Here is a 24,799-nt window from a genome sequence, read left to right as displayed (position 1 = left end):
TATCTTTATATTATACTCTACTTTCTCATCTCTATCCAATGTGAGACTTAGATTCATGCTTTAGATTTCCAACTATCGCCAATAATTATAAATGAGACAACATCATGAAATTGGGAGAATGAACTGAAGGCTCACATTCCATGTATTATGGAAGATAGAGCTGAAATTTCAAGAATCAGTGTTGCAAAGATACCTAATGCTAGAAGATCTCAAAGGATGAGATTTCCATCTACTAGACTTTCTGGTCATTAATTATTCAGTGATAGTGATATAATTGATAAAGATGAATTAGTGCATCTTGATTTTCTTGTTAATACAAAATCAATTACATGGAAACAAGCCCTTGACATTAGACAATGAAAGGATGCTACGGTGGAAGAATTAGAGGCTATTGAAAAGAGCAGAACCTAAGAGTTAGTTGATTTATCACAACATAAACACTTTATTGATGTGAAGTTGGTGTTTAAGCTTAAAACAAACCAGATGGAACAACGACTAAACACAAGGCAAGATTGGTTTCCAAGGCTTTCTACAAAAGCATGGTGTTGATTTTATATATGTGTTTGCTCCTATGACAAAGTTAGAAACTATGCAGTTAGTAGTTATTGTAACTAGTGGAGAAATTGGAAAATATGTCAGCTGGATGTTAAATCAACATTTCTGAATGACCCTTTAAAAAGAAGTGTATGTAACGTAGACACCTAGGTTTAAAATAAAAAGAGAACAAAAAATATATAGATTGAAAAAGGCTCTATATTACACAATTGAATTTGGTTTATATGTGAAAGAAACTCCATGTCATAATCTATTGATTTGTGTAGATAATCTGATTGTAACAGGAGATGTACAAGTTGAGATTGATGAATTCAAGGAGAAAATGAACTCAAAATTTAAGATATCTGATTTAGGAATTCTCAGTTATTTCCTAGGTTTGGAATTTGTACACACTTCCAAAGGAATTTTACTTCATCAGAAAAGGTACATTTTTTAATATAAACATTTTGTTTTCCTTAAAGAGTGTAACATTGATAATTCAGTAATGAGAAATCTTAATTTCTCAGTCGCCTAAAATCTTTTCTTTACCTACATGAGTATTCTATCCTAGACCCCCATAAGATAAAAGTTAATTATCATATAAAATTGAAATTCGTAATAAATAAATTACATGACCGTGACAATATAAATGTCTTTAAATATATGACTATATTTCTAATTTACAACTACTGATTTAAATTATAGTTTACCATTATTCTATATGCGTTTTTATTTTGTTAAGTATTTATAATTTTTTTTATACCTTTTTTGTTTTGGTAAGTATTTATAGCATGAATAAGGACACATACTGGATTAAAGGGAATATTTTATTTTTATTCAGGACAGGAAAAAAAATCAGTGAATATTTAAGAAAAAGAAAAATGTAAAGACCACGAAAAAAAAATTATATATACATAAGTATTTGACTCCTTTGTTAAGGCAACTGAATCTACTCACAGAAATATAAATATAAATATACTATAAAATAAAAAAAGTAAGGAGAAAGATAATAAATATTAACAATTGCGTGTAAATGATCTCTTTTTCCAAAATGAAATATCTCCATTTACTCAAAAATCGTCCTTATTCATGCATAAACACTTACCTAAATACTGATAAAAATGAACATGTACCTAAAAATGATGAAGTTTACAAAATACACGAGACCACAAAAGTGAACATTATTGGATAAAGCGTGACGCATTTTAACGCAAATAATTTGACGATAGCTAAACACTTTGGCACAGCGGTTTGTAGTGTTGGTCGTATTTTGCTGTACACGGTCACTCTCGACAAAGGTTGAAACACCTTTCCCATGTGCTACTAATAAGATTGCTCGATTCTACTTTTATGAACTTCCATTCCTTCTTCCTATATTCTTCTCTTCTCTTTCTTTCTTTCTTCTCATCAGTTTTGGTTTTCAGTTTGATGGGTCTCTTGAATTCTTGTAAGTTTTAACTAATACTGATTATTGGTTTCTCCATGGATGTTCAAATATTATTGTATTGTGTAGTTTGAGAAAGCTCACATTTTTAGTTATTTATAGCAGTTTTCTTCTATCAGAAATTGTAATCTTGCTTTGAAGAGTATTGAAACTCTATTTCTGATTGAAGAGTGCTGAGGGATGTAAGTAACTCCTCTGATGGAGTTTTGAGTTTTAAACGGGTGTTATTATTTTCATCTTAAACCATGTTCCACAAATTTAACCTTTACGTAACTCTCAGTTGTTGTTTTTGTTTTTGCTTTAAACTGTGTTATTTGATATTTTTGTTTGATAGTCTTCAGTTTTTTTCCATCATATCCCATGAATTTTAGTGTCATTTGGTAGTGTGAAAACTCTGCCTTCACTCCTGGAAAAAGAGGAGTGGGAGAAAATTGTAGCCAATCTCAATCATACAAACTTTTTGTTCTGTTATAGAGATTTATTTTTTCTGTAACTGCTTAGCTTTTTCTTAGTGAGAAAGTGGAATATGCATTCCGCATATAATGGTGGAATTTATGGTTTCTGTTTGGTGTTGCTATCATGCGGTAGGCTTTTAGGGTGATTGTGATATCATTACGCGCATGCTGCAAAAAGGACAAAAGAAATTATGTGTTATCCGAAACTAATCCGACACTATTTGTTGTGGAAGTTTGAAATTAAGGGGTCCACTTTTATCTATATCATTGTTCCTGTTTCTATTAATTCAAAATATCCCAATTGACCAATTCAATTTACAATTTTGTCTCCTTGTTTCTATGGTGATGATTATCACCTATTCACTTCTCTCAGGAAGCCAAGAAATTGATTTTTTTTTTGTAGGTGACTGAGTCTTTGAAGGGATAACAGAGAAAGAAGAACCAGACAATAGGAAATTGGATTTACACTATGGAAGAAGATGGCATATACACACAAGACGGGACCATTACCATCTCCAGAAAACCTGCCAACAAGAAAAAGACTGGAAATTGGAAAGCTTGCTATTTTATTCTTGGTACTCATTTCATTTTGTTAATTTCGTTGTCTCAAGTGCATAATGTTCTGAAATTTAGTGCATATGCTTGTACTAAAACAAGAAGATCCTAAGATTCTGAATTTTAGTTAAACCATTTTGTGGCAGGAAATGAATGTTGTGAGAGATTAGCATACTATGGTATGAGTACAAACCTGGTGAACTATCTTCAGGAACGTTTCAACCAGGGAAATGTAACCGCTGCAAATAATGTCACAACCTGGTCTGGCACGTGCTACATCACACCACTGATTGGAGCCTTTCTAGCCGATTCGTACCTAGGAAGATATTGGACAATTGCCTCTTTCTCAGTTATCTATGCCATTGTAAGTTCAGAAAAATTTATTTTCTTGTTTGTGTCCCATGTTAACATTTAGTTTTCACACTTCATTGTGTCCTTGTTTCTTGAATTCCAATTATGTTGCTTTCAAGTTTCAACTCAATTTAGCCAACAATATGTTCAGTTTCATATGGTTTGAGAACAATGACATGAATAAGCTTTTGTGAATGCATGTTTGTTTACTATGCAGGGGATGACACTTTTAACACTGTCTGCTTCTGCCCCTGGAATAAAGCCATCATGTGATGCTAATGGCTGCAATCCAACATCAGCCCAAACTTCAGCTTGCTTCATAGCACTCTACCTGATTGCTCTTGGAACTGGTGGCATCAAACCATGTGTCTCAGCTTTTGGTGCAGACCAATTTGATGACTCCGACAAGAAAGAGGCAATAAGGAAGAGCTCTTTCTTCAACTGGTTTTACTTCTCTATCAATATCGGTGCACTTGTTGCTTCTTCGGTATTAGTTTGGATACAAATGAATATTGGATGGGGATGGGGTTTTGGAGCTCCTGCTGTTGCAATGATCATTGCAGTCATATTTTTCTTTAGTGGTAGTAGACTCTACAGACTTCAAATACCTGGAGGCAGTCCCCTTACAAGGATTTGTCAAGTCATAGTTGCAGTCTTAAGGAAAATTAACATTCAAGTGCCAGATGATAAGTCTCTTCTTCATGAGACAGTAGATGTAGAATCTGTCATCAAAGGTAGCCGCAAGCTTGATCACACAAACCGCTTCAAGTGAGTTATCAAAGAAACTTCTAGATGAAATATTACTCTTGTGTCTATTATTGCGTCTTTTCTGAACACAAAACATGTTGATGATTCCATCTAGGTGTTTGGATAAGGCAGCGGTAGAAACCCAATCTGACATTAGCAGAGGTTTGCCAAATCCTTGGAGGCTTTGCACTGTGACACAAGTTGAGGAACTAAAATCAGTGATCTCTTTACTCCCAGTTTGGGCATCATTGATTGCCTTTGCAGCTGTCTATGGACAAATGAGCACCATGTTCGTTCTACAAGGCAACACAATGGACCAGCACGTTGGCCCTCACTTCAGAATCCCATCTGCATCCCTCACCATTTTTGACACACTAAGTGTCATTTTCTGGGTTCCTTTGTACGACCGCATCATTGTTCCATATGCAAGAAGGTTCACTGGCCACAAACAAGGGTTCACACAACTTCAAAGAATGGGAATTGGCCTTGTCATCTCCACCATAGCCATGGTTGTTTCTGGCATTCTGGAAGTTGTTCGCCTTGACATTATCAGGAAGAACAACTACTATGATGTTAAGACCATCCCCTTGTCAATCTTCTGGCAAGTGCCACAGTATTTTATTGTTGGATGTGCTGAGGTTTTCACCAACATTGGTTCCTTAGAGTTCTTCTATGGTGAGGCACCAGATGCCATGAGAAGCTTTGGTATGGCTCTCTTTCTTACAACTAATGCCGTGGGAAATTATGCCAGCACACTGCTTCTCACCATTGTTACTAAGATTACCACAAGACATGGAAGTCTTGGTTGGATCCCTGACAATCTAAATAGAGGCCATCTTGATTACTTTTACTGGCTTTTGACCACTCTCAGCTTTCTCAATTTTCTTGTGTTCCTTTGGATTGCAAAGAGGTACAGATACAAGAATGTGGCTGCAAAATAGCTTCAGGTTTGATAGCTCTATTTGCTGCAGATTGTTTAGTACTTTTTATATTGGAATTGCATAAATTTCTTGAACAATTATTTGTATACATGCTATTTTGAATGTTTGGTATGTTAAAAATAGTTCTATTAGTTTTTTGGATTCTTTTTTCCTTTAAACTTACGTGTACAACCTTTTGTGCCAATTCAGTGGGTTTGGTCTTGATGTTTGTGTTACCTTTTCTTACAATTAATACCTTATTTTAAAAAGAAAAAGTATTAAAAATGATAAAATAAATAGTGCATTCATTGGATCAAATATAATTTATTTGACTTATTAAATTTTGAATTGTCTCTTGTTTTCTATACCCATAAATTAGATAATCTAAATATAACTTCATGCTTAAGCCAGAAAGGATGATAGAGCTTGGTGTCTTTTAGACCTTATACCTAATACAAAATTTATACTTATACTTAAATTCTTAATATAATGTCTTTTAGAGCTTGTTGTCAACCAATACTATTTTCTTCAATCGGAAGAATACGAAAGAAAAAAAAAAGACAATTGTTTAGCCCGAAAAAGGTTATTAAATAGGCTGTATAAAATATTATACTATTTAAATATATTATAAATTATACTATATTTTCTCCTAATTTAATATTTATTCAATTTATTTTTCTATTTTTCATTAAATCTACCACAAGTTGATTTAAAATGAAAAATTATTTCAAGATTTTAATTTGAAATTAAAATATTTAAGACTTTAATTAATTTTAGTAAAAACTAACTTTTTATTCAATTTAAAATTATTTTTAAATAAAATTATTTTTAAAAATCAGATTAATCATTAAATCAGTCAATATACACTGGCTCATCGTTTACTATTATTAATAAAACAGTACAGATAATTAAATAATATACAAATAAATAACATTAGAAAAATATAATATCTCAATTTAATATTACTAAAAATTAAAATAACATGTTTTATAAAAAATTAAATGTATTTTAACATTTAAGTGTAAGTTTCAACCATACATAACATTATTTTTTTAAAATGATAAGTTTCTTTGTAAAATGATAAATGTTTTACATCTTTATTTTTAGAAAATAATAGAAATAAAATTAAATTAAAAAAATGTTGACTTGCTTTGGATTTTTTTTTTCCAATTTTAGACTTTTCAATTGAAGGTTTGTTTTATAATTTTAGGGGATCAAACATTAAATCGGTTCATTGCTTTTTTTTCATTTAACTGGTCTGTCTAATCACGAAAAGTTAAAATTTTGAGCTTTAGTGACAAAAATTGAGATAAAAATGTTAATATTTTCGTTGTGAAATGTTAGTATTGTAGGTCGCACAGTAAAGGTTTTTTTCTTTTTCATAAGTATAGTACATTAGTAATCCAACTTGAATACAATTCACATATCAGCACACCAATAAAATATTTAGGTTGATTGGTGTTTATTATGAACTTAAACAATAATTTAATCTATAAAACTAAAAACTTATTTGAAGAAAAAAAAATCACATTGTAATTTAGTTTTGTAACATCTCAAAATATAGCATAATACTGTCTTATAGATTAATCACATATAATAATAAGATAGATCAGTTCATCAGGAGTTAGTAAAGTATTTAACATTACAGTTATCCAAAATAACCATAAAACTTAAAAACTTTACAAAGTAACATAAGTCTGATACAAGTGAAAGACATAAACCGAACGGTGATACAACACCCTGTATAAACCAATCAGTTACAAAAGATAAGTTAAACCTATTGAACGAACGGTCCATTCTAAAACTATACACAACTGATGACCAAACGGTCCTAACTTAAGCAACAGGGTCCTCGCCTTCCAATGTTTGCTCCACCGAATACTCATCACCTTCTGCTCACATCCATAGGATGACCATTGCAAAAGAAAAGTTAATCGAGCAGTCCTAACATAAGCTAATGTAATTTAATTATAAGCACATATACACAATTCATACAAGTTCAATACATATGAAACCGAACAGTACATCATACAAACATTGACTACAATTAATCACAGATAGATCAAACACCACCATTCATCTATGTATATAAACCGAACACTATAGCTTGACCATCCAGATTGTATGAATATGTAGCTACATTGCACTTGTGGTAGTGTAACAGCTGACACCAATCAAGCTACTACCCAAGGTTAATCCCACGATACCTACCTAGGCACCCTGAGGTGGTAGGACCTCCTGCTATTCTCACAAATGATATACCTCTCTCTATGTGAGAATGATACTCATAGAATTTTAGGATGAACGCCAGCTTAGCATATCCATATTTATACTTTACAATTCAATAACCATACACGAGACATTCCACCTTGGAATTCTCTTCCAAAATATTCAAAAGTCCAACATTCTCATGTTTAACATAATCTATCATTCATCAATTATAATTTCATTCACAAAATAAGGAGAACATATGAACGTTGGAGACTGAACACCTTCACACTACCCAACCGAGAGTATTGAACGGTTCATAAGAGACAAAATAGAAACAATTGATCGAATGCTATTATAGACCGACCACTATAGAAACCAACAACTAGAAACTTAGCCCAAACCGAAAAACTTTAAACCGTACCCTCATAGCTCAAACCAAAACTCTTAAAAACTTATATCGAACACTATACTCGACCAAGTACTTAGAGATTATTGGATACTCAATCCAGACCGAACACTAGGTTAATATTAGAACACTGTGATTAGACCAAACGGGCATACATAGATAATACCTCTAATAGACCGAACCCAGTTAATGACTGAGTACGTAACATCGCCGAGCGGTCAACAACCAAAACTCTGAATAATACTCCTTAAACCAAAACAAGATATTTTTCCTTAATTACTAAAACTTCCAAACTTGATTTCTAATTTATTTTAAACCTATTCCACTGAACCTATTACACACTGCTCACCACTCACATTTTCACATACTCTCTTCCCAAACAGAACTGACCGAACGTTCTACAACAGAAAATTCCAACCCAGTTCACATGTCTTGGCCAAACACATAAATTGAATACAATTCAATCAAACCTACCATTATTCATACATGCAAGCGTACACACATCAATTCCAAACACAGAAAAATATAATTAAATCACTAGCTTCCTTTACCTTGAATAAATTAGGCACTTCCTAAGCTTCCACCACTTTGAATAACCAGCAACCACTTCTAAAGCAACCCACCACTTCACACAACAACTAGATTGATGGAAAAGAAACTCTTGTCACCAAGGAAGAACTCAAACACGGCCTAGATGATGATCAAAATAAGGAGAAAGTGAGGATTTTTAGAGAGAAGAAGGAGGATTGTAGAGAGAAGGAAGAGAAACTCAGAAATTTGGAGAGAAGAGGTGCATGCAAAAGTGGCTCAACGTTTGAAAATTTTGCCTATATACTACCGTAAAAAACCGATCGACCAACCAGCTACACACACCTGTCTTTCACTTTCTGAACTTTCTAAACCCTTATATCTACACCTGACTTCCACTAAAAGCTAAATTTAATGGTTCTGCAAAGTTTTAAGAGAATTTCGTATGATACAACTTTATAAAAAAGAAGTCGTGTCAAACAGAAACGACTCTATTATAAATAAACATCTATTATAGATAAATTTGTGTTAAGTATTGACGACGTCTATAAAATATTATCTAAAAGTGAAATCATTGTAGCTTTAAACAATTTCAATTATGGAATGAAATAAACAAAAATCATGTCATGTTATGACGATTTTTGAATGAAATGAAATAAAGTTGTGTCATGTTATATAAACTTTATTTATAACCTTTATTTATGAAGAATTAAAATCGTTTTAAAATATTATAAAGACCATAATCACTTTATATATATATATATATATATGTGTGTGTGTGTTTCGTCCCAAACATTTTTTGGATTTCGTCCCTCTTCCAAATTTTGTTTCACTTTTATCCTTCTCCTTAAGGAAACTATAATATTTAGTTCTCTAAAACCAACTGCGTTAAATTTTTATTGAGTTGGCTAACGGTATGCCACGTTTCATGCCATGTGTACACAGAGGTTTTTGTTTGACGCTCAATCAACTTCATCCTCTTCTTCTCATCAACACAGAGAAAGCAACTTGCGAGACAAGATGACCATCATCTCCTCCATGAGCGAAAACCTACAATCTCCTCCATGAGCAAAAACCTGGAGAGAACACAAAATCACAAACCAGAAGCAACCAAGAAGTAGAGAAATCCAGAAATCACAGAACCCTAATTGCGATTGCATAAATCGTAGAACTCTAATTGTGATCGCAAAAATTGCAGAAATTGCAGAACCCTAATCAAGAAATCGCATCATAGAACCCTAAGAATGTTTATAAAAATCACCAGCATGATAAATCAGTCTTGACTTGAGTGAAGAAATCACCAGCATGTAGCTCTCCACCTTTCGTCTTTTGTGAATTTATAAAAATGAAATTGCAATTAGATTGAAGTCAAAACCTGTCTCCATCATAATCTCACTATCGATCTGTAGTTGGCCAGCAACATAGGCTAGGCACCATAGAACATGCCACAGTGCATGCCATAACGATGATGACCACCATAGTAGTTGATAGGCATATTAGTGTTAGCCACCTTTTTCCAAGTCTTCCTACTCGTTGACCAATTCCTGCTGCTTTAGCTCCCGTATGCGCTAAGTGACAATGGCTTGGCTATGACCAGATGTTGCAGTCTTGAAGCTAGCGTTATCACCTCTTTACTTCCATTACTGGACAAAATTTGCTAGCGACGATGCAAACCTTATCCCTTTCTTCCAACAAGGCCCTCTTAGATTGGTAGCATTTCATTCCTCCCCAATAAAAAAGAGGGTTGAGAGTGGATTCCTTTCTTCAATGCATTCCACCGAGGCGACTAGGGCACCTTTTTTGTAAGAGACGCTCAGCTCAAGCCAACTTCTATCAGTTCAGGCGGAAGGTAAGGGGGAGTGGTACAATTAGGCCTTCCCCTCGGTATGCGATATCAGTATGTAAAGTTCATTTCTCTCGTAGGCCCACTTTTGAAACTTCTGGTTTGAGGGACTTCACCGCTAACGAGCATCGATAAGCTGTCGCAAGCAATCAAAGCGATTCCTTTCCTTATTCTAATAGAAAAGGTAATCCGGGCCCTCCTCCTGTCTACAACTGCCTCATTGAAGTCAAAACCTGTTTCCCGTAATGTAGTTCTGTTCCTTTCATCTTTCTCATAATTTCTATGTATTCTTGGAGAGGTACTGTTCACTTTTGTTTTGTCTTACTATTTCTCTTCTTGTACTGGAGTGTTGATCTGAGAATGAAAAATGAGTTATTTGGGTTTGGGTGTGAGTCTTGGTACTGTTCCAGTGTACCATGGAACAAATCTCAAAGATTTGGATAGGAAGGTGAGGATAACAGAGATGGTGCTAAGAGGTGTGGCCCATTGGGCCGTTGTAAACGGAGAGAACGAGGATGAGAGGCTTTCCCGAAAGGAGACGGAGGGCGATAGAGGACGATGGGGCCAAGGTGGAAGGCGGGTGTTAAAACTCCGGCAAGTGTACCGAATCGTATCAAGTAATAAACATGGTAAGACCAAGTATTGTTTTCCAAAGGACTCACGGCCTAAACAATTATGTGATTTCTTGATTAAATAAGACTTGAAAACAAACTCTTTTGGTGTAAAATGCAAATACAGAAAAGTAAATATGCATGCAACTTGTTCAATTGGACAAAAGTGCAGAGATGAACGAATTTGATTTTATGGGATGAATATGTTGTTGGGGTTAGATTTCACCTATTTTGCTCTCATGTATATACGAATTCTACTTCTTCAATAATGTCAATGTCACTATCTAAAATACTTAAAACTCGATTCCTCGGCGAAGAAAGCCTATCCTTAATTATAGATCATAACATCTTTCGTCATCCCTAATAATTGATTCTTACGAACAGAAGCTTAAGACAACCAGAACTCATACCCCCATTCTTGAGCAATACTGCTTCTGGGAATAATTCTCCAAAACCTGAATTGTAAGATACCTTCCGGTACTCATGCAAATCATACATCATGCTAATGAATGAGTTAAACAAAGCAAGCAATGAGCGAAGAAGAATTACCCTAACAATTAATGAAAGAAGCATATATAATCAAGAATCAATTCAATACATGAGAGTTTATAAAGGTTTACATCCTTCCCCAACAACAAATAGAGTTTAGTTCATCATTGACATGATGAAACTAGATGAATAATGGAAAAAGAATGAAAGATAAAACCTAGAAGTTGAAGATAGGAGCTTCTGCATCAAAATCTGCCTCTGAGGGATCAAAGAGTGTGCTTCTATGCCTATTTCGTCCAAAGATGTGAACCCTAGGACGTCCAAGTCCTTAAATAGAACATAAAAATAACAGAAAATAGGTCCAAGCCCACGAAACTGGCGCTCAGCGTCCTAGAGCGCCCAGGCGGCGTACAGGATCATATGACGCTTAGGGTCATCTCATAAGGCAAGCAGGCGTGGTGCGACTCAAGAAACTGGCGCTTAGAGCCCCAAAAAGGGCGCCCAAGCGCGAGACAGGGACTTCTTGCGCTGAGGGCTCCAGAAAAAGGGCAGTCAAGCGAGAGACAGTGTAATCCGGTGCTGAAGGCCCCTGAAATGATGCTCAGCGTTGTTGCGTTCCTCCTTTCTGATGCTTTTCTAGCTCTTCCTGAGTTCCAACTCCTTACTACTTCAACTCTTCTTCCAAATCATCTCAATTCCTGTTGAAAACAAGGAAATCTAGCATAATATCATTAAATTCACCTTCAACTCTCTTATTCACACAAAATTACGATTTCAAGCTAGTTTCTAAGTAAAAAATGTTGTTTTTAGTATCAAAATTAAGTATCAAATAATGGTGAATTCAACTGTTATCAGTAGGGAGGAGGTGGTGGTGTGGGAGATGGAGGTCGAGGTAGAGAGATGGAGGAGGGTCGTTAGCCATGGTATTTTCACTTGAATTTTAGAGTTTTAATTTCTAACGTGGCATGAAACATGGCTAACAACGTGGCACACTGTTAGTCAGTTCACTGAAAATTTAACGTCGTTGATTTTGGAGGACTAAATATTATAGTTTCCTTAACAAAAAAGATCTAAGTGAAACAAAATTTGAAAGAGAAACGAAACCCAAAATCGCTTGATAGTTGAGGGAAAAAAAACATATTTAACCCTCTATATATATCATTTAAAAATTATGGATGATCATTTGTATAAGACACTTTACACTTTCAAAGATTTTATTTTGCCTACTTTGCTTTACTAAATAATTTACCATCTTTCAATATTTTAATGAAATTAAATAATTTACCTCGTTTTTGGACTTCAATAGTGTGCCTTATAACAAAAATAAAAGTAATACAATTTACGATATAAGAGTAAAGAGGAAAACTTTAACGAACATTTACTTAAACAAGTGTGAATAGTATTATAATTAATGAAATCATATGTTCATTCATATTGGTTCAATCTAAATTGAAATAAATTGATTTTTAAATTTGGATTTAAAATAAAGAAACATGAATAAGAATATAAAATAAATTCAATTAAAATATACATTTTTTTTGGCTCATAAGTCTGATTTGGATTGTGCACAACATCCGTAATTTGAACCGTGCGATAAAGTACTAACATAGTTCTATCTTTCTAATAAAAATGTCTCCTTCCCCTTGTACAGATAATGTCCAGAAAACAAGAGGTCCAAAATACTGGAAGCCTGCGCAACTAAAATTCTGGTCCTGAAGAGCCCCCTTTCTCCCTTGGTTCCCTTGATTGTTTTCCAACCCATGCAATGCAAACACATGCTTCCACTGTCATGAAAAGATGATTGCCCTCAAATTCATTCATCCTTCCACTCCTACCAATATCAAGTATAATATCCACAGCAGCAGAATCCTCAACACAAAAGGTTATACTATATGTCTCTGCAAGTCCAATGAATCTGATTCTCAAGCTCCCCAACCAGGAGATATACGTAAACAAGAACTGCTAGCACAAATTGCCATTCTTCAAACTCAAAAAGTCCGACTCACAAATTATCTAGACGATAGATCTGCATATTTAGCCAAATTTGGTGAAGAAGCCAAGGCTGAGTTTGACAAGATTGGAGAAGATGCCCTCCAAGAATTAGATGAAGCTAGTGCCAGAGTACGCTTCAACTTTTGAGTTAACTATTTATTGAAATTTTGTATTTTGTTTTGGTTAGGAAAAGGCTTAAACAATGGTTTGGCAAAACTGTGTCTCTTGTGCCAAATACACTAACCGATCAATCATCAAGCAAGGATGAAGAAAAATCTACATGCGAAAGGTGTTTTAGTAATGACCTCTTCTTGTGTTCATTTGTGTTCGGCAGATAACAGCAAACATAGAGAGCCAGAAGGTAGAGTTTGAGGAATCTGCAGAACTCTTCAGACAAGAGATTAAGGAGCGCGAAAAGGAACTGCATGAATTTGAAGTTCAAATGGAGGATGGAAGAAACGAAGGGCTATTCTTTAAGAACCTTAGAAAGAAAGCACCTGTTGACATAGCAAAAGCTAAAGAGGAGGCGGAAAAAATAAAAAATGTAACCCGAGAAAAAGCTGGTAGCAGAACAAGAAAAGGCATTTACCTCTTCTTTATTGGCCTTCTTACCTTTGCAATAGTTGATTCTATTGCCTCACCATCAACTGATTGGAGGAAGGAAGCAGTTCTTGGAGCTATTGTTCTGGCTTTAGTTTCTCAGCTCATCTATGAACAGTCGATGTCATCAGAAACTGGAAAAATAAGAAAGGCCAATACTGAAGAGAAAAAGAACTGAAGTTCAATTTTTTACTGAGATTGACTGCGAGTTTCTGGGAAATACAATTATTAAAGGATATTGCATGAGCAATAAACCCAGGTGGAAGCTTATAACTTGGGCCTGATAACATCATGCAGCTTTGTTTTGGCATCAACAACAACAGATATTGGTATATAACTACAATCACCAAAATCTGGGTAACTGGGTTACCGTGCGATGCTTTTCTTTCATATCTTTTGTTAAAACAGAAAAACACACTTTTATCATCATCCTAGCTTTTAGAAATGTACATTTGGAAGCTAACTTGTATCTCTGTATCTCCTGTCATATAAACAATTAACGAGAACTAATAACTACAAAAATGTTACTAATTTCTGTACAGCTTAACAGCATGGCTAATCAATTAGAAAAGTATAGTAATTGCTGCCTGAAATTCCCAATAAGGCCTGAGGCAGATAAATATCCCAAAAATCCAAACAAATTACCCTTTTCTGTTCAGTCAACTCCAAAATTTAGGCATCCTAGAGACAAGCTGCATTGCACCCAAGTACCTAATACCGTAATGTGCCTGTGTATTAGATGTAGTCCATCGCCAGCAGCTGTTTGCCCAGGGCCTTTAAATTTCCTTCAAAACGCTATCTGGAAGCGTAATATGACAAGCATGCTCAAAAATGCTGCTTGGTCGCATACCTAAACATCTCCGGAATCCCATTTCCTGTGAGAGACCAGTAAAATACTTGTGTTTTAGTATAATACTAGTAGGCTTGTAGCTGATGTTGTCAACTAGTGGAAAAATACTGAAAAAATTATATTAAAAAATTAGTCCACATCAGAAAAATATCAATGCTCTAACTAATATGTTCCAGGTAATGGCCGTTGGCAGAACACCATGCGCCAAAGCATCATTTAGAACCTCCATTGCATCTGTTACTCTACCACAAGAACAGAGCCCCTTAAGAGTAATATTATACGAGATGATGTCGGGCTGTAGCCCATCTGCTGAGATGTGATCCCAAGTCATTGATGCCATTCTGCAGTTTCCAACTTTGTAAAAACCCTCCATAATGGTATTGTAAGTCACAAGGCTAATACATTTCCTCTGCCTCATCGTTAAATAAAGCTGCAGAGCATCTTCCACTTTCCCAGAACAACAAAGTCTATGAATGACAATGTTGTACATAGTAATATCAGGCATATGCCCTGTGTTAAGAAACTGATGCCACAACCTAACGGCTGCCTCCCCCATCCTGTTCTCATAAAGACTATCTATCAACATACTATATGTGATAATATCTGGTTTCCACCCTTTTTGCAACATTTCATTAACATAATCAGAAGCCTCACGAAATCTTCCAGCTCTCAGTAATCCATTTATAAGAATATTATAGGACACAACATTTGGTGGGCAACCTTTGCTGCCCATTTCCCCAAAAGCTTTAACAGCACTATCAAGTCTGGAATGTTTAACAAACCCATCAATAAGCACATTACAAACATGGAGGTTCAATTTACAGCCACGCTTATTCATAAGTTCTACGACTCCACTTACCTCATCTAATCTCCCTTCTTTGCACAAAGCGTTTATCATTGACGAGTAAGTAAAAGCATCCACATCCACATCACCTCCCTTCTGTTCAGCCTCTTCCAACACCCGCAAAGCCCAATTCACATGCCCATTCCTACACAAACCATGAATCACCACACTAAACGTAGCAGAATCCGCCTTCGACAAACCACCCCACATCGACATGGCCTCCTCCACCTTCTCATTCTCAAACAACCCATTCAGAAATATGTTATAACTTCTCACGTTCCGCAGACCCCAGTTCCCCATCTCCTCCCACAATTCAAAACATTCCTTAACCTTCCCCGCCTTACACAACCCATTAAGCATTGCATTACACGTAACAACATCAGGCCTAACACCTCGTCCAACCATCTCCTCGTAAACCCTTCTAGCTCCATCCAAATCCCCCCCTTCACTCAACCCATGTATCAAAGTACTATACGTAAACAAATCATGCCTCCTGTCATTCCTCTTCATCCGCTCCCATATCTCCAAACCCTCACCAAACCTCCCACACTTACACAAGCCACTAATCATGACGTTATAACTCACCACACTGGGAAACACCGACTCTTCCCTCAACAACCTCTCCCACATTTCACTCGCCTTCAGAAAATCCCCACTTTTAAAAAACCCATCAATGATCATGTTATAACACACCACATCAGGTTCCACCCCGTGCTCACGCATTTCATCGAACACTTCAAGCGCAAATCCCAAATCTCCACTCTTCGCCGTTGCACCAATCAAAGTACCGTAAGTGACCTTATCAGGGCTCAACCCCGCACTCGACATCCACGTCAGCAACTCCCTAACCTTCTCAAACTCACGCTTTTTACACAACACCTTCATGAGAACGTTATAGGTTTCGACATTCGGCAACACGCGAGCGGATTCAAAGTACTTGAAGAAGCCCTCAGCCCGTGCCCATTGGTTCGATTCAACGAACGCGTTGAGGAGGGTGTTGAAGGAGCGTGCGGTGGGGGTGCACCCGAACACTTGCGGCATGGTTTGGAACACGTGCAGGGCTTCGTCGGGCATGCGGGATTTGGCGTAGGCTTTGAGGAGGACGAGGGGCACCTCCTCGTGGCAGGGGCAGCGAATGGAGGAGACAATACGTTGCACGTGGGCGAGGAAGAGAGCGGGGTCGGTGGCCAGGCGGCGGAGGATGTGGTGGAAGACGGCGGAGGAGGGGACAAAGCCGGGGCGGCGCGTGGCGTCGTCGAAGAGGCTAAGGGCAGAGAGAAGGGACTTCTGAGCTTTGAGCAGCTTGAGAAGACTGTGGGAAGAGAGGGATTTGGGAAGCTCCACCATGACACTGACAGTGGAGAGCGGAGCGGAAACAATTTTCACTGCATTGCATATTTGCGTTTCACTGCTTAGGGACTTTGGAATACCCTTAAATCTTGTGTAACTTAAGTGGAAGATATAGGAAGAAGAATTTAGGAGATTAATTTTGTTTTCTAAAGAATTTTTTTTCTTGATAAAGAACTAAAAGCATGGTATAAATTTATAGGAGTAATTAAATGTTAAATTCATTTATTTATTCATCATATTCTCCTTTTCTCACACACCATTAGAATGTTATTTATTGATTTGTCAAATTATTGTTACCAGCAGTAGTAACATGTAGTTTTGTTGGTACAGTGATGTTATGGCACAAGATTGTAACGGAGTCTTGGATAAGTGAATGATTTTGAAGTGAAGTGTGTTTCTATTTGCTAGAACAAGAATGGTGTAAGATTATAAGTATAATGAAGTTGATCAATCATGCCCACTCTTAGTTTGTGTTGAATTGGTTTGAAAATTTTTTAATTTTTTAAATATGGATTGAAGTGAATTCAATTTACTTAATTTATAGATTAAACATATTCGAATTAGATGTAAAATAAATTGATTTAAAATAAATTGACGTATAATTCATTAACAATGAAATTTTATTAATATTTTTATTACGGTTACTATGGGCTCATTTTCGATCGTGTAGGAGAGCCTCTACCTCACTTTGAGCTCATATACTACTGATCGGTTAGGACGACATACGGCTCTAAGGGATCGAACGATCAACGTGCAGGTAAGAGCCTCTCAGCCGTTCGGTCCTGACAACCGTTGAGCAATTAAGGTTTGTATTAATGACCATTAAGAGGTAAATTAATTGGTCAAATATAAATAAGGGTTTAGGTTCGAGGGAAACTCACGTTTTACTTACTACTAAATTATAAAGGCCTACAGAAAAAAATTTCGACTTGAGCGTCGGAGTGTCTTCTGCAGGTCGCCCCCCATTCGGTGTTTGGTTGGCTGGAGATAGGAGAAGCAGGACGTTCGGCAGCGACAGGAGGACGTTTGGCGGAGATCCTCGTCCCATTTCAGCAGAAACATTTTGGCGCCATGGGCCGAGGATTTTTGAAGACACCCTAACAAGACCATAAAGATGGCTCAAGATCCAGCGGCGTTTATACAGGAGATGTAGAGGAGGATGAAAGCCATGTAGGCTGAAATTGAAACTCTAAGGGTCGAGTGGGATGCAGCATGTAGGGACCGTGACGCGGGGTGGAGGGCCCTGTCCAGTCAAAGGCCGCCTACACCCACTCGGAGGGGTACTGCCCGTCCGGTTCATGTCGCTCGGGCAAGGGCACTTCATCCCTTCACAACTGTAGTCATGGAAAAGCAAATGCCAGAAAGGGTGCTCCCAGTTCTGGAGAGGTATGATGGATCGGGGGACCCGGAGAAGTACCTGAGGTCATTTGCTGACGCCATGACAATCTATTCACCTAGTGAGAGGATTTGGTGCAGGGTTTTTTCCTTGTCAGTTAAAGGAGAAGCTTTAGAATGATTTCACTCTCTTCGCCCAAGGACTGTTGATATTTTTGCAACTTTGAGGCATCTGTTTCAACGACAGTTCGCTTCCAGTAAGACGCAAGACCTTACCTACATGGAGCTTACTAAAATCAAACAAGGAAAAGATGAAGACCTGAGGGACTTCATGGACCAGTTCAACCGGACCGCACAGCAGGTGAAGGGTTTTGGCAAGAAGTTCATCATCAGCACCTTGTCAACAACCTTAAGGTCCTGCTCCTTTGCGATAGCCTATTTGCTTGGCCACCTTCAACCATGAGAGAAGTACAGGAGAGGGCCGCTGAGTTCATTCGAATTAGGGAGATGCGGGTTGTCCAAAAAAGGAAGCACGAAGAGAATGATTAACCCTCGGTAGGCCGGGAGCGAAAGGAGGGCAAACGAGCGTGCACGCGAGACCGAACGACATAGTTGTTGTAAGAATAGAGCTAAGCTTTCTATTTGCTTTTTTCCAGTTTAAAAAGTGTGATGTAATTTGCAAATATGATATTATTATCAAATGATTTCCATCGAAATTTTGAGCAAGTTATGCCAATCGTTCGACCAAAGGAAAAGGTTCTAAAAAGAACTTCAATCAATCGTCCGGCTCAAAGAAAGGGTTCTAAAAAGAACTAAGAAAACTCTTATCAACCGCTCACATTGTCATCTTCGACCTAGGGAACGTTTCAAGTGAACTCCTAGTGTCGACCGAACGGTGAGGAACGTTCCTCGTGAACTCTCACCTTGATCTTAGGGAACGCTCTTAGTGAACTCCTAAGATCTAAACCGAACGGTGAGGAACTCTCCTCGTGAACTCTCACCTTGATCTTAGGGCACGCTCCTAGTTAACTCCTAAGATCTAAACCGAACGGTGAGGAACGCTCCTCGTGAACTCTCACCTTGATCTTAGGGTATGCTCCTAGTGAACTCCTAAGATCTAAACCGAACGGTGAGGAACGCTCCTCGTGAATTCTCATCTTCATCTTCTTTGAGATTACTATCTTGCTTTTGATTAGTTAGAATTTAGGTACTGATTTTGTTTTGTTTCAATTCTAAATTTTTTTCTCATTTTCTTTTTGATGATAATTGGACTAGGTTAGATTTAATTTTTGGTACTGCTTTATTCTGATTGATTTGGTTTCTGATTTCTTGAGAGTTTAGCATAGTTCAATGTATTTCAGTTTCATATTGTAGTGTAGCATATGCATACTGTTCATTTGTAGGTTTAGTTGCATCTTTTAGATTTTGCATTTATAGTTTCTAGGTTCTGTTATTATGCAGTAGCAGTGTTTAGTAGTTTAGATTCTTTCTTTTACAGTAGTTCCTTAGTCTAGTTTAGGTTTCATATTAGAGTTTTATTTTCTTTAATTCTTTACTGATAATTTTTTTGTTTTCATTTCTTTTCCCCACATGTTAGTTAATAGTTAGTAAATAAATACAAGACTAAACTCTACATTCTGAACTTAATCATAGTTGAGTCCTTGGATTGATACCTAGGTTGTCCCTATACTTCATTAGTGGGGAAACTTAGTTTGTTCTGATTTTAGGCGACAAAAATCAGTTTAACACACGTGTCGACCTTTTGCTCGAGACGATCAATCTCGACATTCGACCCGAATGACCAGCCGTGACCTTTGGCCTATCTCGAGCTTTGACCCGGGACGATCCTGGATGGCATGTTTCGACTATCGGACCAAACAACTAGTTTCGACCTGGGATAACCTATCTCGACCTTCACCCCGGGATACCCATCTTCGACTTTAATATAGGGATGACCCATCTTAACATTTGATAAGGAATGTGTAAGATCTAGGAAAATATATACATGGGATAAAATAGATAATAGATAATAATCAATAATTAAATTATTTTTATGAATATATTAAAATGTTGTGATAGTTTGTTTGGTTATAATTCCTATGTTAGAGGGTGAAGTCTTGCGTTCAAGTATTACTTATAATGTTTAATTTATGTTTATTTACTTAGTTATATGTAGAAACGTGGAGAATAGTATTAAATCCTATAAAAATGGTAATGTTATAGCTTAATGGGTAAGAGCTTCTGATGACAAGAAGGTCATGAGTTCATGGTAAAGGGAGCTAACTAGGTTCTTTTCTTCTTATGACGCATTTTTATTAGTTGTTTTATTTGGATTAAATTATATATTTACGTTTTGGTTATGGCTTGAGGTCCCTTACTCAAAGCACTTCAAGTTGTCCTGAAAGAACAAATGGGCTCTTTAATGGTCTTCCATCTTCCAAGTTACGTTATTCTCTCTCGTACGTTTGTGTGCTCTTGTAAGTTTGACCAAGATTCTGAGCTTCATCGACCACTCGTTGCAAGTGAGGCAGGAGTTAAAATTCGTTCTCTGACTGCCCGTGGACAGCTTGGCAAGAGCTGAAAAACATTTTCTGTCAGTTGGTTGAAGGTAAGTCAAGAGTTGAAAAACGTTCCTTGACCACCCATGAAAAGCTCGACAAAAGTTGAAACACATTCCCTGTCGACTAATTGCTCAAAATTGGCCAAGTGGTTTGTATGTAGGGTCTTGTCATCTTCACAAAAGAAAATGAACAATTTAAATTTGAACAGTCAGAAAAAGTGTAGCCAATTAGGCTAATGCATTTACGAGGTTAGGCAGTGAATATCAAGCTAGCTTAGACTTAAAAGGCCAGATTGTCAAGCAAGTGATGGACAAATTTATGAACACCGAAATACGGTGCCACAAACTTGTTTTACAATCGGCAAGTATGACCGAATCGTTTCAAGTAATAAACTTGGTAAGACCAAGTATCGTTCTCCCAAAGGACTCACGGCCTAGTTTAGCTATGTGATTCGTTGATTATTTAAGACTTAAGAACGAAATAATTGGAGTTTAATATGCAAAACAGAAAATAAACATGTATGCATGAATTTGATCAATGGCTAAAACAAAATACAAATACTTCAATGGAATATATGGATGAGTATGTTGTTGGGGTTATCAATTTCATCTTATCCACTCTCATATATTTTAGGAATTCAACATTCTTTTCATCATTGTTAATGCCACTCTCTAAATTACCTTTCAAGAAGGCTTCTCCCTAATTACGAGTTCATACGATTCCTAGCATTCCTAATAATTAGTTCATTTAGCGTAGGAGCTTAACGGCAACCAATATACTATTGGGAGAAATTCCCCAGATCTAGACTTCCCCGTACGTTCCCGTATCGACAAAATCAATAATCATGCAGTGAATGAGTTAAACAAAGCAAGCATTGAGCAAAGAAGAAAAACCCTAACTAATGATGAAAGAAAGCATAGGTCTTAAATATAAGATGTAAAAACAAATTCCATATATGAGAGTTTCATAAGACTACATTGATTCCCCAACAACAATACAAGGTTTAGTTCACCATATTCATGGTGAAACTAGATGAACAATAATGAAATAAGGAAAGATAAAACCCTAAAAAGGTGAAGAGGTAGCCTGAGCATCCAAGATCCTCCTTCAAAGGGGTGGAAGAGAGAATATTTGCTTCGTCACAGCCAAAGATACAAACCCTAGGAAACCCTAAAGCTTATATACTATTCGTAATAATACAGAAAATTAGGCCCAAGCCCATAAAAGTGCCGCTCAGCGGTAAAGTACCGCTCAGCGGTAAGTGTGCGAGCTCGATTCTTCCCCTCAGCGGCCATTTTGCCCCTCAGCAGATCCCTCGTGAACTCCTGAGTGCCGCTCAGCGGTAAACTGCCGCTGAGCGGTAGTTGCGGCTCCTCCTTTTGCACTTTTTGATGTCTTTTCTGATTCCATCTTTCTCCTTCTTCACTTCTTTCACCAAATTCACCTTAAAACCTGCACAAAAACACTGAAATCAAGCATAAACCTATCCAGCTCTCTTATTTCTGAAAATATGAACAAAAGCATGATTTCAAGCTAGTTTCTAAGGGTTAAAGGTTGCTTTTAGTATCAATTTTAAGCATGAAAATAACAGTTTTTCAACTGTTATCAGCAAGCGAGACCGTTTGGTCTTCGGTTAAACGTTTAAAGGCCAAAAATAAGGAATCCATATTAGGACATGTCACGGTTGAGATGTTAGTGCTTAATGCCTTGTGACTTGCAAGAGAACTAAGGATGTTGGCCATGACTGTATGGATAGGAAGTGCTCGGGATACGCTAAACAAGGGTTGAGGTGTCTAGTTGGGCTTGAACAAGAGCCAAGCGATTAGAGCTTGACAAGGTTGAACATATGTGGTCCAACTGACTGAGCAGGAGAGAGACCAAGGTCTGCTTGGGCTATACCCTGCACAACAAAAAAAAGGTCCAACATGAATGGTCAAAACCATAAGGCAAGAAGACTAACATGTTGTGGTTGAGTAGTTAACATTAGAGCCAATTCATGTTGAGACAGTTGCACTAGGATGCGTTGAGACCGAATGGTTAGTACTTGAGATAAGTTAGAAAAAGGCCAGGTTGCCAATCATAGTATCAAAAAGGAGTCACGAACTTGGATGGAGGTTATCGTACAACTAACCCTTTGACCAAGACCTGAAGATGAAGCTGAAGATGGTTTGATAACCAAGGTTCGATGATTTTTCTTTTTATCAGCATCCCCATCTTCTCTCTATATACTCATGTATCCCCACTTCAATGAGAAGGGAAAGAGCAAAGCTATGTGACTAAGAGTATCTACCTGATGAGCCTTTTATTACCTCAAGCTTTGACCATGTTGTTGGAGCCCAACAAAAGTCAAGTTTGCAGGTATTGGACCAAATTAAGGCTTAAAGACAAAACTACAACGTTAGGGCTAAGTGGTTGATGCCTGAACAACCAAGACTTGAGGGCAGAGGTGACTGCACCATTGATATTGAGCCTAATTAGGCAGAGATGAGACGAGATCATCGATATGGAAAGCACATTAGGATGTGAATGTCAGGCCAGGATCATAAGGTTGATCGGTTGCCACATATGGTGAACATTGACACTTGGATAAGGCTAAAATGTGAGGTAGAAATAGATGATCAGTTGTTTAGTAGGAACCGAACAACTATAAGCTTGAGATCGTCCGGTGGGTGATATTCTTTTATGGACGTGTTAAAATGGCACAAAGCTAAAATGATTTTGACAAATGTGATTGTTGTTTTTATTATTTACTGTTAAAATGGCACAAAAGCTAAAATGATTTTGACAAATGTGGTTGTTGTTTTTATTATTTACGTGTCTATTTATTTTTTAAATATAAATAATATATATACATTTGAACGTTGTTATGAATTTATTTCAGTGATTGTTCTATCTTGTTCAATTTAAATAATAATATGAATTTTTTTATAGTTATTTTTAGTTGATTTGGAGTTTGTAGTTTTATTAAAAATATTATTAAAATAGTTAATGTATACAGGTAATCACGGATGATAGAATTTGGTAAAAATTTGTATATATTTAGGTCATTATACATAAATGTAGAGTATAGTATTTTATTATATGGTTAGATAATATATAACATGTGAAGTGTTTTCATTATATAGTTTACGTACAATGTAGTATAATAATGTTTTAATGTATATTATTACAAAATAAAATTTATGTGCGGTGATAAATTAGTATTTTATTTTGAAATAGATATATTATGAAATTTGTCTATTTTAAAAGTTAACAAGTTTGAAAGTTTCAGTTTTGTTTTGCTATTATATACGTATTTAAGGATTTAAGATTAGTATATATAATATATATTCTTGGGTATAAAAAATCACACTTTTGATTATTTTATTTGTGTTAAAAAAATGTAGTTTGACAATTAATATTTTATGATGGCATCTAGGCGTTTGGGTTCATTAGGTTATATTGCGTTGGAAAAAATAAATAAATAAATTGTGGATTTGGGTTTTTAATTAAGTTGTTGCATATACGATTATATTTATATAAACTTATGAATTTTAAGTAATGTAAATTGAATGAGCATTATTGGCTATAACTAATTGGATGATTACTAATGTTTATATAGGAATGTTTTACTTGGGTTAAAATTGGTTCGTAATTGGATGATTACTAATGTTTATATAGGAATGTTTTACTTGGGTTAAAATTGGTTCGTAGCTGCAAGATTGTATGATTTATTTTATTATTAATATATGGCATTAGATGACAAGAATGAGATTGATTATTTTTATTTTGTTGTTGTGTAAATATATGTATATATTATTAGAGATATTGAATTTTATTTTATTTTACCAAAGATTAAGATAAAATTGGAGGCCTTAAAATAAATGTTGCGGTTTGATGTTAATCGCGGGAGGTGATTTATTTGAATAAAGTTGAAATTGGTTTGGACATTTGAGATTTATTTTTGTGCATTGATGTTTTAGATGGATAAAGTTAGAATAGTTTTTGGTCTTTTTAAGTTTGAAATGGTTTATTTTAAAAGTAACTACGATTGTTTATTTTAATTGCGGCATGGTTCAATAACTGTTATGTGAGAATAAATGGTGTTGATAGGGGAGCTTTAACCTTCTTATATATCTTTGTTTTTTATGATGAACAAAAGAATGGTTTAATGGTTTCTTGCACAACAAATGG

At 36.2% G+C, this 24,799-nt stretch overlaps 3 protein-coding genes across 10 annotated transcripts; 2 read left to right on the top strand and 1 right to left on the bottom strand.

The window, feature by feature from the left end:
• The first annotated feature begins 1,743 nt into the window (after positions 1–1,743).
• Positions 1,744–5,158, top strand: LOC108326931 (protein NRT1/ PTR FAMILY 8.1). Of its 2 annotated transcripts, none has more exons than XM_017560546.2 (5): positions 1,744–1,832; positions 2,837–3,008; positions 3,135–3,352; positions 3,557–4,107; positions 4,202–5,158. In XM_017560546.2, the coding sequence occupies exons 2-5, from the start codon at positions 2,903–2,905 to the stop codon at positions 5,025–5,027; spliced, it is 1,701 nt and encodes a 566-aa protein (XP_017416035.1). In that variant the 5' UTR covers positions 1,744–1,832; positions 2,837–2,902; the 3' UTR covers positions 5,028–5,158. The 2 variants fall into 2 exon arrangements, with proteins under 2 accessions (XP_017416035.1, XP_017416034.1); XM_017560545.2 differs by lacking the exon at positions 1,744–1,832 and adding an exon at positions 1,844–1,981.
• A 7,420-nt stretch (positions 5,159–12,578) lies between these two features.
• LOC108329494 (pentatricopeptide repeat-containing protein At3g09060) lies at positions 12,579–16,846 on the bottom strand. 7 transcript variants are annotated; one of them, XM_052873187.1, is made up of 4 exons: positions 14,700–16,846; positions 14,332–14,561; positions 13,392–13,820; positions 12,579–13,120 (listed from the first exon to the last, which is right to left on the bottom strand). In XM_052873187.1, the coding sequence occupies exons 1-2, from the start codon at positions 16,725–16,727 to the stop codon at positions 14,463–14,465; spliced, it is 2,127 nt and encodes a 708-aa protein (XP_052729147.1). In that variant the 5' UTR covers positions 16,728–16,846; the 3' UTR covers positions 12,579–13,120; positions 13,392–13,820; positions 14,332–14,462. The 7 variants fall into 7 exon arrangements, with proteins under 7 accessions (XP_052729147.1, XP_052729150.1, XP_052729149.1 ...); XM_052873190.1 differs by having other exon boundaries at positions 12,579–13,583; positions 13,699–13,820; XM_052873189.1 differs by having other exon boundaries at positions 12,579–13,583; positions 13,676–13,794.
• LOC108329495 (uncharacterized) lies at positions 12,892–14,115 on the top strand. The gene is made up of 2 exons (XM_017563723.2): positions 12,892–13,215; positions 13,421–14,115. Exons 1-2 carry the CDS (start codon positions 12,892–12,894, stop codon positions 13,862–13,864), a joined length of 768 nt encoding a protein of 255 aa, XP_017419212.1. The 3' UTR covers positions 13,865–14,115.
• Positions 16,847–24,799: the final 7,953 nt, after the last annotated feature.

Source organism: Vigna angularis, chromosome 2 (genome assembly GCF_016808095.1).
Source record: "Vigna angularis cultivar LongXiaoDou No.4 chromosome 2, ASM1680809v1, whole genome shotgun sequence".
In the NCBI taxonomy this organism is placed as follows: domain Eukaryota; kingdom Viridiplantae; phylum Streptophyta; class Magnoliopsida; order Fabales; family Fabaceae; genus Vigna; species Vigna angularis.
This window is presented reverse-complemented; position numbering and strand designations above follow the sequence as displayed.